This window comes from Callospermophilus lateralis, chromosome 4 (genome assembly GCF_048772815.1).
Source record: "Callospermophilus lateralis isolate mCalLat2 chromosome 4, mCalLat2.hap1, whole genome shotgun sequence".
Classification (NCBI taxonomy): Eukaryota; Metazoa; Chordata; class Mammalia; order Rodentia; family Sciuridae; genus Callospermophilus; species Callospermophilus lateralis.
Window position 1 is genome coordinate 65,076,267 of NC_135308.1, and position 16,918 is coordinate 65,093,184.

Sequence of the window (16,918 nt, forward strand, 5' to 3'; positions counted from 1 at the left end):
TCACCCCAATATGAACGGGCCTCTACTCCACTTTTCTGCTTGGGAGGAACACCATCAAGGGCTTCGGCGGTGACTCGGTTTCCCTCAGTCACAGAATCCTGATCGTAACTCACCCCTCCTTTACCCAACCCATCCTCAGTGCGCGGAGGTACCAGGGATCGGTACTTCGGCTCCACCTCCACCCGGTGCCATCAGAGGGGCTCTTCCCCTTCCCTTGGCTCCTCAGGGGCGGAGTCCACCTGTGCTCCGGGGGCGGGGCTTCGGCGGAGGCGGGACAGGTGGGGTGTGAGGTAGTGCCCAGAGCCGGCAGAGACAGCCAGAGCTGGAGGAGGAAAGAGGAAAGGAAGGCGACGGGCGGGCACCTAGGGAAGCCTCCTTCTGGGCAGCTTGTAAGAGCGAGCGAGCGAGCGAGCGAACGAGGAGGGAGGGCGGCAGCGAGCTTGCGACAAGGAGAGGCGTGGAGTGGAGAGCTGAGCATTGAGGACACTCAGTGGAGGAGGAGCCGGGCTTTGCTGTGGAGAGAGACCTTTGAGGTGCCCGCGCAGCCTGAGACCCCTTGCTCACAGAGCATGAACAGGAGCCCCGCTGGAGAGCGGCCGGGGAAGACGACCTCGGCGCAGCCCTGAGACGCTGGGCTGGGGCTGGGGCTCCGGGCGCCCTGGGCGCTGGGCCCGGCCGGGGGGCGGAGGCTGGGTGGGGAGCAGCCCGCGCTGGCGGCGGCCGCCTCGGCGCAGCGCCATGGGGGGCCCCCGGGCCGCGCTGCTCCTGCTGCTCCTGCGCCCGGTCAAGCTGCTGCGGAGGCGCTTCCGGCTGCTGCTGGTACTCGCGGTGGTGTCCGTGGGGCTCTGGACTCTGTATCTGGAACTGGTGGCGTCGGCCCAGGTCGGCGGGAACCCCCTGAACCGGAGTAAGTAGCGCCGCGGGGCGAGGGACAGCGCAGAGGTGGGAGGAGGCGGCACCAGTGGCTCGCGCGTTAGGGGGAACCGCCTCAACATTGGACTCGATTTCCAACTCGTTTTCGTCTCCAGGTGCCCGGCGCCGCCCCGTGCTACTGGGGGAGAGAGGAGGACGGGGGTGGGGAGCAGCTTCAGGGCCGGACCTCCGAATTCCCGAGCCTGGCTCTGCCTTTCGGGCCATGTGGGGCCGGGACATTCTCGGGGCTTCTCGTTTCTCCCCTCGGAGAGGACACGAGGAGGCTCCAGGTTTGCCCTGCCGAAACGCTGGCTGAGACCTGGGGCACCTCCCACCTCTCCAGGCTTGCAGCTCCGGGGGAAAGAAACGCGCAGTCCACGCGTGGGCTTGAGGTTGGGTTGTAGTATGCCCTCGGCGGTCTCCACCGAGGCCATGCGCTCCAGTCGGAGCGACCCAAAGTTTGCCCACCCTCTTGTCTTTGGCTCTCTGCGTTTCCTCTCCTGCTGTGTCTTCTTGGGTTCTTTTTGAATAATTCCTCGGAGAGACACCCCATCTTCCCTCATCCCATCCTTCACCCGGCTCCCAGCCTGTCCTCTCAAGTTTCCCACCACCTCGCTGCGCAGCCCCTACTTCTCGTTCAGGTCACCTCCTGCTAGTTTTCTGAAGCCCTCCTTGCAAATCCTGTAGAATCTGCAAACTTCAGAAGAGGATGGACAGCACAGTGGACCCGGTAGTGGCTAGATTATTATGTCTATCTTTAACTTTACCAAAGTCACTTGATGTTTCTGTGCCTCAATTTCCTCCTAAAAAAATGGGAGGAAACAGTCTCTTTCCCTACTTCAATAGGTGTGACTCTCCCCAGGTGTCTTTCAATGGACTTTTGATGGACTTAAGAAAGTAAAAGATCAATGTAATAGCCACAAGGAGTGGAGAAATTCTCAAAATGGTGAGGTGCCCTTCCCCTGCCTGCCAGGCCCCCCTTCAAAGTTCTAGCTCATTGAATCCCATGGCTTCACTTCCTCTTTCCTTAAACCTCAGAGAAAATGCTCTGACCTGTATTTGTGTTAACTCCTCTCCCCAGAGTTGGGTGTGGTGCTTTGCCTCCTCCTGTGGCCCAAAAGAGGAGAATTACTAAGAACAGTAACTGAGTGGGTTCAGGTTAGAAATATATATTTAAGGCCTAACCTCTTACTCTGTGCCAGTGGAGATAATTCTGGTTGGGGTAAGACTGACTTTGTCACCAAGCAAAGTAGCTTGGGCAATCAAGGAAGAAAGTGACAAGTTTTTCAGGTCAAAGAAATTTAGTCTAAATGATCTCCAAGGTCCCTTTTAGTCTGGATCCTAATATTGTATAACCTTTGCCACTTGAGCACTTCCAGGCCCAGAGATCTTAAAACATATGGAGGAAAGCTGTGTTCAGCCACAGTCCCACAGCTCTACCTAGGAGAATTCTGACAAGCCCAGAATGCCTTCTCATAGCTAGTTCTTCCCTCCCTTGAACTCTCTACCTATACAAGGCTACTCAGTCCCAAGTAGCTGAGCTCTGTTCGAGTGTACACAGGTGGGAGGCCTGGGAGGGATCTCCCTTCTCTCCTCAGGATACGTCTTCTCTGTGTGGCCTTCATTTTGTTCATGTGACAATCATTGGGAATCTTCTGCACAAATTAAAGACAGAGGAAGGCAGTTTTGTGTGTGTGACCTCCTTTCTCCCCCATCCCTACTTTTCTTTTACTTCAGGTGTGCTTACTTCTCCAAGTCCAAAACCTGTTTGCCATGATAATAATCTCACACTCTGGCTTCCAGTTTTTATCTCCTGTTGATTTTCTCATCCTAAGCAGTCAGTTCTTGGGTCTGTTGGGTTCTACTAGTGGATGAATCTGACTTGGTTTTCTTATTCTTTTTTTTTCTTCTTCCAAACCTTCTCCAGAAAAATGTTCCCAACTTCCTATTCCAGAACTGGCTTTCTGTTTCCCTGTAATTTTTAACAAAGAGGTTGAGCCTGGGTGCTGATGGATCTCTTCTTTCCTCTTCTCAGTCTCCTAGAACCCTGGAATCCATCTGCTATGCAAAGTGTTCAGCTCTTTCCTTGATTTCCTTATGGAATGAGATTTAGACAGTGGATGTGGTTTCTGGCATCTTGCCCCCATCTCTTTTTTGTTGTTTAAAAACCCCAGACATTTTGCATCAAAGTTCCTTCCTGTCCTATAGCTCTTATTATCATCTCACAGCTATTTCTTTGAAGGGAGAGTTGGGGAGAAGAAATTGGGAAAGAAGAGTTAGGAAAGAGGTTGCTAACATTCCCTCCTCAATGGCAACAGAGTAGTAAAACATCAATGGCAACAAGAGTAGTAAAACTGCCCCTTCCCAGAACTGTACTCCAGGCCCTTGACCATGACAACCAGAGCCCCATCTTGGCCCTGTTTCCCAATAAGCCACTCTGCCTCCTCTTTCTAGCAATCTTTGCCAACTCACTCTACCACCAGCTTGCCTGTCATCTGTAAGGACAGCCTCCAATGCCCAGAACCTGTCATTTGCCTGTCCCTGTGTGAGGGGCGTATTGGTCTAGTGCTGGAAGAAATGTACAGAGAGATGGCAGTCACAAACTCCAGGGTGGTAAAGTAATGACAGGGGAGCATGCTTCCTTCCTGCTTCATCTTCATGAAATAACCCAGTAGTTTTAAGATATGTATGGTGTGCAATTTGGGTTCCATATGTAGAAAAAGATAACAGCCACAGTTGGGCTAGCATTCAGAGAAAAACAACAAAAATCATTAAAAAATAGAAAATGGATCCCTTGGACAAAATAATTAGGGATGTTCACTCACTTATTTACACATATTTATTTAGTGCATACCTATTGTGTTAAGTCATTTAGATGTGATGACCATGATATAGTTTCTGCTCTCTATTACTTTCTATCTGGGATGAGAGCAATGTGTTTATATAAAAGAATCAGATTATGAAATAGTCATCAAGTTTTCCAAATGTAGAACTTAGATGTTTCTGTGATGCTTCTGGAAATGGAGCATAGCTTTCAATCCATTTCATGAAAGTGGGGACATTTGTAGAGATCCTGAGGAGCTGATAGATTCTTTTTAAAATATTTATTTTTTAATTTTAGATGGACACAATATCTTTATTTTTTATTTTTATTTGGTGCCGAGGATCAAACCCGTGCCTCATGCATGCTAGGAGAGCACTCTACCACTGAGCCACAACCCCTGTCTGAGCTGATAGAATTTTGATGGATTCCAGAAAGAGGAAAAAACAGGGAGAAAAAAAACAGCATAAACAAAGACTAAGCATCAGGGAAAATTTAGTGTTTGGGAATATGGAGCAACTAGGTTGGGTAGGACAAAAAAGTAGAAAGAAGAGTAAAGAATGGTGCTAATTGTGAAAACTTTTGAATAAATCTTTTAATTTTTTTTTCCTTTTGGTGCCAGGGGCACCTGAGCACACATCCCCAGTTCTTTTTATATTTTATTTTGAGACAGGGTCTTGCAGGCTTCACTAAGTTGCAGAGGCTGGCTTTGAACTTGTGATCCTCCTGCCTCAGCCTCCTGAGTCAGTGTGATTACAATTGTATGCCACCATGCCCAGCTCAGTATTTTAATACCTGATATAGCTATACTGGTGTATACTGGCTGAAAAGCAGCTCTGGGAACAAACTGTTATTGGAAGTTAAAGATTATATATCTAGGCAGGTTTTAACAAGTTATACCCATTTGTTCAGATTGGATTAGCTAGGGTTTTGCTTGAAGGTAAAGATCTGGACTAAAATGTTCTTTGCTGTATAATTGACCTACTACTGGGATCAACTTGGAGCTATATCCAAGAGATAACAATTTGGGCAGAAAGCCAGGGCAAAGGGATATTTTGCACTGGCCTCCTTCTAGATCTCCCAAAGGTGGGTTTGGCATGTCCCTGCTTATGTGCCAGATTTACCTGGATCCCAAATTGCTCTCAAGCTCAGGAACTAATTGGCTTTTGCTGCCTTCTGTCTATACATCATCTCTCTGGTTGGCCCTTATGATATGTGATTGACTTGAGTGGGCTAAGGGAGGCACACCCACAGATGTCAGGCAGGCACTTCAGCTCCTGGGTCACCACAGCCACTCTGCTTTGGAAAGGATACAAACCCTCCAGTAACAGAGGTAACCCCAGGCAGAGCAGTAATCTGAGACACAGGGAGGGAGAAGCAAATGAGACAGATGTGTGGGCCTAGGAAGGATAATGTGGCTTAGAGTTGAAACTTAGAGCAGAGGCAGGGCACAACTGCCTTGTGTGCTTCTTGTGGGCTGGGACCACGTCTCATGCAGCCTGGCTGGGCTGCTTCTCTTTCCCATGGAACCTCTCGGTCTTTTTCCTGTGTCCTACTTATCTTTCTTTACATTGATATTTGTTTGACCTGCCTGCTGTGTGCATCTTCAAATTATTTAATTCTGGGCACATACTAAATACTCACATAGGTATTTCCTGGTTATGAACAGTCAGCTCTGAATTTCCAAGCACCTGATATTTTCCACTGTTTATCTGTGCCTGTTCCAGGATTAGAACCTAGAAATTCTTGTTCCTTGTACTATGTACTTAGAATCGATAATAGCATTTGCATACAAATCAAAGGTAAGAATTAGACCATCCATGTTTTTTCATTTATAAGCATGCTTTCTTTGGACCTCGTATTGCCTGTAGCAGGAATGTGTGTGACAATAGCAGATCATATCCACATTTGGTATCTGTCCTTTCCCTAGAACAGCCTCTGTTCTGAAGTGGCCAGCAGCATCTCAGCAACACATCCACTGTCTTTATCCTCCCCACCACCCAAGGACTCTTATCTGAGTTAAGTCCCATTCTCCTACTTGGAGGCACTGGGGCTGCTTGACACTCGCTGTCCTAGGAGTTATTCGGACACCTGGCATGGTTATCATTGCTTTGTAGCATGAGGTCCTCTGAAATAGACACTTCTCTGCTGGTTTTAGGAGAGCCTGGTAGGTAAGTATGCTGCAGTAATTTTCCAGGCCACAGAGCCTGGTCTTGCCCTTTAGTGCTGAGCTTTATGAAGCAGAGCAGAGCAGCTGCCATAGCAAGTTTGCTTTGGAAGGGGACCTAGAGGCTGTTCTTGGAGTCAGCCGCTCACTGTCTACTTCTTTAAGAGTTTCGTCACTCTTAGAAACTTCCCTTTTTAAATTTTCCACAAGCACTTTTCCTTGTGTCTGAAGACGATGAGGTCCAAACTAGGCCAATGATACATTTCAACCTTCAGGTAATCCCCCTTTGACCTTGTGAGCCACATAATTAATAGATTTATGGATTAGCTAATATAAAATACTACTACTAGAAGAAGAAAAATTTGGATGGCTTGGGCTGAATGAATATGTTATACATTCTGAGCAAAGATGACAGTTTTTTTCTTTTTGTATTGGGAATTGAACCTAGGGGGGCTTTATTACTGAGCTACAGTCCTTTTTAAAAATTTTTTAAATTTTGAGACAGAGTCTTGCTAAGTTGCTGAGGTTGACCTCAAATTCATGATCCTCCTGCCCCAGTCTCTTAAATTGCTGGTATTATAGGTGTGCACTGCCTTGCCTGGTGACAGTAGATCTTTAAATTTTTACACTTTTATGTTCTGCTTTGAATACTAAAGTAGCCATTAGATAAAAAAAAATGAAAATTTTAATTATTTCTTTGTGTGTGTGTGTGTGTGTGTGTGGTCTTGAAGTTCAGACCCAGGGACTCACATAGGTTGGGCAAGCATTCTAAACTATTCTACCACTGAGCTATATTTCTAGCACTCCCCCCACACTTCTTTTTGGCACTAGGAATTGAACATAGGGGCACTTTACCACTGAGTCACATCCCCGGCCCTTTTTTATATTTTATTTAGAGTCAGATTCTTGCTGAGTTGCTTAGGGCCTCAAACTAAGTTGCTGAGGCTGGCTTTGAACTTGCAACTCTCCTATATCAGCCTCCCAGGCCACAGGGATTACATATGTATGCCATTGTACTTGGCTGGATTTTGGAATTCTTAGACAAGAATTCTAGAATTAAAATCCCCAAAAGCTGGAAAATTATTTTCATGGTCTTTTCCCCCCGCCATCTTTATTTAGGCTAATTGAAAAAGTTGAGCCAGGCATGTTGGCACATCCCTGTAATCCCAGCTACTTGGTTGGCTGAGGCAGGAGGACCACAATTTCAAGGCCAGCCTCAGCAATTTATCAAGACCCTGTCTTGCTAAATGGTTGGGTTATAGCTCAGAAGTAGAATGATCCTGAGTTTGATCCTTACCACCACAAAGAAAGGGGAAAAAAATTGGATTATATCAACTTTGGCATCAAAAGACTAAGGAGAGGTTGAAATTTGATGAGAGATGTTGGGGCCTGAGCCACTGTTGTTGAAAAAAATGACATAAACGCAAAGCAAATTCAATAAAGTTTGAGGTACCCCTGACAGGTAAAACAATGAAGATGTTGGCCAGGAAATCTGGAGACCTAAAAAGTTCGTCATGTGAATACCATCCCACCCAAAGGTGTAGGAGGAAGACCCTCAGACCACCAGGGAGACTATGAACATGAAGATCTGTGGCTGTTGCCTGGCCTGAGGCTTATGGACACAGGCACAAACATTAGAGATTCTGCCCCTTTTTAAACAGCTGAGAAAAACTGGCCCAGAGATGAGACTGCATATGCTTCTTCTACCAATTTCTTTCTTTTTTTTTTTTTTTAGTTGTAGATGGACACAATATCTTTATTTTTAATTGTTTTTATGTGGTGCTGAGGGTTGAACCCAGGGCCTCACTCGTGTGAGGCAAGCACTCTACCACTGAGATACAATCCCAGCCCCTAATTTCTTCTTTTAAACTGTGTTTTTGCTTTGCCTGGCAAAAGCTATGCTTACGTCCCACTTTATAGTGGATAAAATTGTGCTTTGTGGCATTAGGGCCTGGGAAGAGGGCCTAAGAGGGATGGGAAAAGAAAAAGAAAGGTGGTGTGGGAATAGAGCAATGACATTCCAAGGGACTTTATATATAAGTGCCCTGGAAACTGAGTGATATATATTTTTCAATTTTTATTTTGCAAATCTTGAATGGTGGCAGAGGTGATTCATTTTGAAACTGAAAGCAAATTATTTATGGAATACCACTCTTTTGGCGGGTACTGAGTGGAAAAATTGTGGAATTTGAAGTTGGGGTAGGGTTCAAATCTGAGATCTATTATTCACCAGTTGTGGGACCTCATATCCAACACTTATTCATTCCCAAACTTCAGATGCTTCATTTTGGTCATGGGGTTTGAATGTCCTCCCTGTTAGAGCTTTGCTTGTAACAGAAGTTTACAATAGGTGCTGGGTTAGATTTAAAAGATGTTAGAAACGCAGTGAGTGTTATTTCCCATCTCTTTCCCTTCAGAGTTTGCAGTCTGGTAGAAACTGGAGAATGGCTGGGCAGGCAGGTATGATTAGATCCATGCCCCAGTTGGCTCTTTTGCCAATACTTCTTCAACTTCTCTGTCTAGTCCTACCACAGTCACTAGGCCATCATGTCTAGCACCTGCCACCAAATACATATCCTCTAACCATTCTTTTTTACTGCTTTCATCTTTAATTCTCATTTTGGACAAAAACTTGCAATGGGGATTTGGGGGGTAGGCTAGGAGGCAAAGGTTTGTTAGTTCATTTTTTGGAAGGCAGGTACTGGGGATTGAACTCAGGGGGATTCGACCACTGAGCCACATCCCCAGCCCTTTTTTGTATTTTATTTAGAGACAGGGTCTCACTGAGTGTTTAGTGCCTCACTTTTGCTGAGGCTGGCTTTGAACTCGTGATCATCCTGCTTTAGCCTGTCAAGCTGCTGAGATTACAGGCATGTGCCACTCACTTGGCCTGGTAGGAGGAAAAGGTTTTTGATGAGAAAGAGATATTCTGGAGGATGTACCGGGGCACAATTGGGACACAGTAATTTGCCACTTTGCTGCATGTCCCCTGAAGTATGAGGACTTCAGGAACTCTGTTAGGGTTTGGTTTTGAAATTTCCCCCAAAGGCTCTTATGTTGAAGATTTGATTCCCCAAGGCAGCTGTGTTCAGAGATGGGGCCTTTGGAAGATGAATGGATCATGAGGGCTTTAGCCTTATCAATAGAGTAAACTGTTTATGGACTTATAGCTCAATGGATTTAGGGAGAGGAGTTTGTCATAAAGCAAGCTCTTTCTGCTTCCTAGCCACCGTGAGGTGAATAACCTTGCTTTACCATGCAGTCCCCTCCATGATGTTCTGCCTTGCCACAGGCACAGAAACAATTTAGTCGAGAGACCATGGACTGAAACTTCTGAAACTATGAGCCAAAATAAATGTTTTGTCCCTTTTTTTTTTAAAAATCCTTGTACCAGGGATTGGCTCAGGGTGTTTTACCACTCAACCAGGTCCCTTGCCCTTTTTATTTTTTATTTTGAGACAAGGTCTTGCTAAGTTGCTGAGGCTGGCTTTGAACTTGCAATTCTCAGCCTCCCTTGCGCCACTGGGCCTGGCAGGTTTCCTCTTTTAAGTTGATATTTTTAGGTATTTTGTCACAGCAATGGACAAAAAAGCTGACTAATACAGACTGAAGAAATGCTAGGCAGTTTTCTTAGTTTAAAATCCTAGCTCTGTAACTGAGTTACCATGAGCAGTAGATTAAGTAAAATAAATTTGCATTAAATGGTTAAAACATAATATTAATGTAGTATATCGTATTTTAAAGGGGGAACATAATAAACTTGAAATAACCAAATAAAACGTTTGTATTATTTGGTTAATTAAAAAAAAAAAAATGGAGTTTTTTTTTTGTTTCTGTTTTGAGACTGAATTTTACTAAATTGCCCAGGCTGGCCTTGAACTTGAACTTGCAATCCTCTCTGCCCCCTAAGTAGCTGGGATTATAGGCTTACATCACTGCACTCGGCTTGTGAAGGCTTTAGTTTCATAATCTTTGGAAAGGGATGCCTCTTTCAAGAGTAGGTTTGGCACTTTCCTGTGCCACTCAGGGGCCAAGGGGACAGTCTATCTTTGGCGTTCTGGCACTGGTCTTTCAAGACTCAGTTGCCTGAACCAGGAGGTGGCAGTTATCCCAGGGCCTCTGGCCACTTTGGCCTCCAAGGTCATCTTTGACAACATGGTCTCCACACAGCAGTTGCCTAGAGGATTAAAGATCTCCCTGCTGAGATCTTCTTACAAATCCTCTGATCCACTCCTTTCCAGCCTGCCTGCCAACCCAGTGTTCAAAAGGATGTGTGCAGCATTGCTCATGCACACCCGCCCTAACCAGTCAGCTGTTCTCACTGGCGGACCACCAGTATGAGGACAGTGAGGATTTCCTCCGGAACCGGAGACAAAGTGCCAATACTCATTCTCAGTCCTTGGTTCTCCTTTCTTTCCATTTCTGCTAAAGGCCTGGGCAAAGGGGGATGGAGATGGAGGTATATCCCAAATGAATGACTTTTAGTAGCAGCAGAAGATGGGGGAGAAATAAGAGGAAGAGAAATTGAGGGAGAGACTTCTATCTCATTTATTTCATTCTAGTGACTTATATTTTGGGAGGGTCTGTAAGTCTTATTTGGTTCTATTTCAAACTTGTTAGAGCTCTTAAAATACTGTATTAATCTTAAGGTTTTAAAGTTTTTAAAAAAATTAATGTGATCTAATCTGTTCTCTAAATTATTGTTTTCTCTAAGGGACTGCCAGAGCATTAGCATGTGCTTGCTGATGTGATCAGTATCTTCTGCTGAAGACAGGATTGTCACATCTTCATGTTTTGGCCCTTGGTGATTTATTTTACTTTATGAAGAGTTTAAGTCAATAAAAATAAGTTAGCTATACTTCATACAGTGATTTTACTGTATTCAAAAAGGAAGTCCTTTGGCTTCAATTAAGATCTCCTCCTTCTCCAGCAGTCTGTGATTATCAGAGTATGTGTGTCTAAGTAAAGGTGAAGATTCCCCTATGAAGCATTTGTTTAGATAAAAGTTATGGGAACCCAAGTTCTGTAGTGCAGAGGCTCACATGGAATGAAGGAGATGAGGCTGAAAAGTGGTAGCAACCTCATTATGGAGTCTTTTTTATCTACTAATTTGTATTTTAATTCTTGAAATATTTATTGACCAACAATGTCTTAGGAATGGTGACTGCAGGTAGGTTAGCTACTGGAAGTTTGTAAGATGACTTGACGTACAGCTGTCATTCACATGGTTTTTATATCATCAAATGGTGGGTGATGAGCATCCAGCTGAAAAGGGAATAGATGAAAGCTGAAACATGTCAAGGAAGGAAGTGACAAGAGTTTAGTGACAGAGCTAATGTAGAATGGGAGAAAATACTAAAGTTCTGGATTTCACACATGGTTCTTTGCCTGCACTCTGCCATGATAGTTTCAATAAGGTCTGCCTTGCCCACCCAACATCTCAAAATGTTCTCATGAGGAAAAAAAAAAAATGTCTGTTTCATCTTGCATAGTTCTCCCCGTGAGACTTGGTTACCATGCTGGTCCTGAAGAAGACTACAAAAGGGACAGGAAGACACAATCATTCAACCAGTGTTTTTTGAGCACCCATTAAATGATAGGCAATGTTCTAGGTATTAGGGATGTGGGAAGGAATGGGAAATTGAAAGTCTTTGCCCTCATGGAGCCTACATTTGTAGGGAAGAAAAGACAAATAATAATGAAATCAAGAAACAGTTAAGAATTTCAGATGGGGATTTTTTCCTGGGGGAGAAAAACATGATGGTTGTGAAGAGGGACCAGATGGAGGTGTGAGAAAAGACTAGCTTGGAGGGTGAGGGGGCTTTCCAAGGAGTGACATTCCTAAAATAGATATTTTAGGGGTAGAGGACACAATGAAGCACCTGTGGGCATCCGGAATTAGCAAATGGGAGCTGGGTAGAGAGGAAGCAAATGTAGAACAGGGTCATTGCTGGTTTTCGGGTTAAGCACTCCTCCTACCCTTCTTGTTGTCCTGAGAACAATGTCCTCTCCCTAGTGGCAGGAGTTACTCTCAGACTTTGAGCTCTCCATTGGGAGTGCTTGAAAAAGGTGTTGGCTAAAGGCTCTGTCTAGACCTTGGGAGAAACTGATAGAGGTTGTTCTTCCCTCATTACAAACCTGGATCCCAAAAGTAGTATGGGGAGGGGGCTGGGTGTCCTATTGAAAGTCCAGCTGGAATTAACTTCTGCTCTCCCTTCCCAGATAGGATTTTTTTTTGGGGGGGGTACCTCCATTAGTGCACTTATCAAAGTCTGCCTTGCATCAGAGTTATTTATGTCTGAATTTGTCTTTCCCCATGAGATTGTGAATTTTTGGAGTGCTAGACCTGGGCATCATCCCCGTGCCCCCATCTGCAGAGATTTTTTTTTTTTTTTTAACCTTTTGTTGATTCCATTAAACTGTAGGAATCTAATGAAGAGGGCTGGGGCTAAAGCTCAGTGGTAGAGCACTTGCCTCACATGTGTGAGGCACTGGGTTTAATCCTCAGCACCACATAAAAATAAAGATATTGTGTCCATCTACAACTAAAATAATATTTAAAAAAAAAGAATCTGAGGAAAAAAACAGTTGACCCTCTCTCCAGAAGTTTGCCCATTGCACCTCCAGATATTTTGCCTAGAATTTTGGGGAGAGGTACACAGGTACACAGGTACCCTGACCCTGTCCATGAAACCATAGTTAGTAACTCTACCTGAGTGCTTTATCCAAGCATGTAATGTGGTAAGTACTGAGAGTCTGATTGACTTGGGAACATTCTCTCAATGTTCAATGTCTCCTTTAGTTGCAGTGGACAGATGTTAGGTGGGAGAAAAAGTCAGAAAGCAGCTCTACTGCTAGGAGATGCAGAAGAGCATATAAGGCAACCAGAGAACAGTGGCAACACCATCACTTCTTGTCGCAGAACTAGAGTTGGGCCTTGGATTGGTTTTCTCTCGCCTTTTTGCCTTTCCTCGTGCTGTGTTCCAGGATCATGACAGCCCTTCTGCTTGCCTTTCAAAACTCTGGCTGCTCTGTTAGCTCATCACTTCCCTGGACCCTTCCTCAAATATCTGAGAATGAGCTGAGATAGCCCTTTTTGGAATTTCTTTTCACTAAAGTTGTCTGAAATTTACAGTTGAGTATTCAGTTTTCTTCACTTCTACTTCATTTGGGTTGGTATTGTATATTCCAGCTAGATTGATAGAGAAGCCAAAGATGGCTCAAGAGTCCCTGGTTAGAGAAATTTGCTTCTCCTTTCCTACAGGCTTTGATGGAATGCCAGCTAATTTAGCACTGAGTCTGCACACCTTCCTTCATCATGGCTAAGTGGTCAAGAAAAAGGCTGTGAAGCCATCCTTCCTGAGTTTGAGCCCCAGCTCCAATTTAGTAAACTGTACCTCATTGAATAGATTACTGAGCCAGTTCCTTTCCTGTAAAATGAAAATTATTTTTCCAATACTTGGGATTGAATTCAGGGGTACAGTACCCCTGATCTACAAGCTACATCTCCCTCTCTTTTTCTTTTGGTACCTGGGATTGAACTCAGGGGCACTCAGCCACTGACCCACCTCTCCAGCCCTGTTTGTATTTTATTTAGAGACAGGGTCTCACTGAGTTGCTTAGCGCCTCACTTTTGCTGAGGCTGTCTTCGAATTAATGATTCTCCTGCTTCAGCCTCTCCAGCTGCTGGGATTATAGGCGTGCACCACTGTGCCTGGCTTCCTCCTACCCTTTTTATTTTTTGTTTTGAGACAGGGTCTTGCTCAGTGCCCAGGCTTACCTTGAATTTGTAATCCTCCTGCCTAAGCCTCCCAAGTTGCTGGGAATACAGACATGCACCACTGCACCTAGCTAATGGGACTCTTAATAGTACCTACTTTGTTTAGTTGACTATTAAAGCCCCCCTCATTCTTTTTTTAAAATTTTTAATTCTAATTTGTTATATATGACAGTAGAATGCATTACATTTCATATTACACATATAGAACACAACTTTTCATATCTCTGGTTGCACACAAGGTATAGTCACACCATTCATGTCTCCAGACATGTACTTAGAGTAATGATGTCTATGTCATTCTACCGTCTTTTCTACCTCCATGCCCCTCCCTCCCGCCCCCATGCCTTTGCCCTATCTAGAGTTCATCTAACCCTCCCATGCTCCCCCACAACCCCATTAGGAATCAGCATCCTTATGTCAGAGAATTCCCCCCCCCATTATTTTGATTGGTTTTAGGGTGCTGTCTCTCCCATATCATAATAATTCTATGACAGGAATAGTGTTCTCTCTCTCTCTCTCTCTCTCTCTCTTCTCTCTCTCTCTCTCTCTCTCTCTCTCTCTCTCATGCTAGGGATCAAACCGAGGGCATAATGCATGCTAAGGGCACACTCTATTGCTGATCTACACCCCCAACCCACATATATTTTTAATTCTGAGATGGCTAGTGTGTGGGCCCATTGCAGAGTCCTCCAGTACAACATGCAATTTCTTTTACTGAGCTCAGATGCAACTTCAGAATGTTTGTCAACCCAGCTCCCCAGGTAGTTGCTATGAATTGACTTGAGTTGCCCCTTAAAATAAAATTTGCTTAACCTCCTGATTTTAACAATGAAGAATTTAAGACCTAGAGAGTTTTAGTCAACCTGTTTAGATGGCAGTGCCAGGCTAAGAAATTCTGATGGGTAGACTGCTCGTTGCACCACTTGTGCCACTTTTCATTCACTTTACTCCTTCCCTTTTTGTTTGCTGAGAATGCTTCTGCTGCTGCTGCTGCTGCTGCTGCTGCTGCTGCTGCTCCTGCTCCTCCTCCTCTTCCTCCTCCTCTTCCTCCTCCTCTTCCTCCTCCTGTTTGATACTGGAGATTGGACCCAGGACCTCACACATGCTAGGGTAAGCACTCTACTGAGCCATACCCCCAGGCCTTTTTATTTTTTGAGACACAGATCTTGCTAAATTGCCCAGGCTGGCCTGGAACTTAGATCCTCCTGCCTCAGCCTCCCAACTCACAGGGATTACAGGCGTAAATCACCTCACCTGACTATTTTTTGGGGGGGGTACTGGGGATTGAACTTAGGAGTGCTTAACCACTGGGTCACATCCCCAGCCCTTTCTTGTATTTTATGCAGAGACAAGGTTTCACTGAGTTGCTAAATACATTACCAAGTTGCTGAAGCTGGCTTTGAACTCACAATCTTCTTACTGCAGTCTCCTGAGTGTCTGGGATTACAGGCCTGCACCTCTGCACCCAGCTCGATCTGTGGTGCTGTAGATCTATACCAGTGCCCAGTGCATGCCAGGCAAGCCAACTACCCTGAACTATATCTCCAGCCCTCATTTATCTTTTCTTACCAGTGAGCCAACTGGAGTTATTGGCACTTAGTTTGGGGGTGGATCATGTTCTCAGTTCAACTACTGTTGGGGGCAATCTATGGGCTTCCTGAAAGTTCTCTGGTGATACTCTGCTTTCATATTAATGGTTGAGAGTAGCCTTCGAAGAAGTTCTTGTTGCTGTTGAATTCTCACATTGCAAGGGGCAAGATCTGATGTTCCTAGCTGGGTGTGGAGGCTGAGGCAGGAGAATCACAAGTGCAGAGCCAGCTTCAGCAACTTGGCGAGGCCCTAAGCAACTCAGCGAGAACTCTCTCTAAATAAAATATAAAAGAGGGCTGGGGATGTGGCTCAGTGGTCAAGTTCCCCTGGGTTCAATCCTTGGTACAAAAAAGAAAAAAAAAAAGATTTGATGTTCCTCAAGCAACACATTCTTTGTTGTAGGCTCCCATCCTGCAAACAGGGCCTGTTCCAGTGTAGAGCTACTGCTGCTGCTTTTTTTTTAAATTTTTTTTTTTATGATGCTGGGGATTGAACCCAAGGCCTTGTGCATGTGAGGCAAGCACTCTACCAACTGAGCTATATCCCCAGCTACTGGTGCTTCTTTTTTTTTTTTTTTTTTTTTAAAAAAAAGCACAAATGGATTCATGCTGTCTTATCTCACTTTGTTGAATTGAGGAGAGTTGAGAAATAGAATGGATGAAGTTGATTTTAAATCCAAAGAATCCTGGGACACTTGGATCATGAAACACTTTTGTAGAAAGATGTAATAAAACATTTAAAACATATAGTCTTTTATAAAAAGATACAAGTTGATGTGGGCTGAGTTTTCATAATCCTGGTCTTAGGTAGCAAGTAAAAGTACATCACTGGTAATTCTATGGGGGGGGAGATGAAGTGGGTGACAAGTTAAAAAACACAGGGAGGTGGCAACAAGTGGGTTCAGCTCATGTTTGGATGATTACAAAGAGAAGGTGATCAAATAATGCTCCAGCTTGATTTAGCATTTTGAATAAGAGTTCAATCTTGATTCGTGAAAATTAGAAAAATATTTACATAAGGGACATTCTACAGGTGTAAAGCTTTAATTATATGACTCAGGAACCACCACCTGGCCATTATTGGGGGGATATTTAATGAAGCAAGAGCTGTCAAATTGGAAATGGTGTTTACCACCTTGAGAAAAGAAATGGATATACACTACCCAAGGTGTTTGTTAATAGAAAAACTAAAGTGGAGAGCAGTTCAATTTCTGGGAAATGGAAGTATATTGTGATTTTTTTGGGGGGGGAACAATTATGAAATAATTTAGCAGCCTTTATAAATCTAAAGTAGTTTTTTTTTTGTTAGTTTACCAAGGTAAACATTTTATATGTAACTTAGTGTTTTAGTTATTTGCTGTTGCAACCAAAAGACCTGACCAGAACATTTTTAGCGGAGGAAGTTTATTTGGGGCTCACGGTTTCAGAGGTCTCAGAGGTCTCAGCCCATAGACAGCTGACTCTTGCTCTGGGACAGAACATCAAGGCAGAAGGGTGTGGCTGAGGAAAACAGCTCAGGACACAGCAGTCAGGATGGTGAGAGAGAGAACATGCTCAAGAGCAATTCCACTTACCAGGGACAAAATATAAACCCCAAAGGCACACCCCCAGGGATCTGTCTCTAGTCACACTCCACCTGTCTACAGTTC

General features: G+C 44.4%; 1 protein-coding gene across 1 annotated transcript in view; it reads left to right on the forward strand.

Annotated features, from left to right (window-relative positions):
* The first annotated feature begins 738 nt into the window (after window positions 1-738).
* The window catches only part of B4galnt3 (beta-1,4-N-acetyl-galactosaminyltransferase 3), a 103,418-nt gene continuing 87,238 nt past the window's right edge, over window positions 739-16,918 (forward strand). The window contains exon 1 of the mRNA XM_076852539.1: window positions 739-907. Within this exon, the coding sequence (XP_076708654.1) occupies window positions 739-907 (169 nt within the window). The remainder of the gene's footprint in view (window positions 908-16,918) is intronic.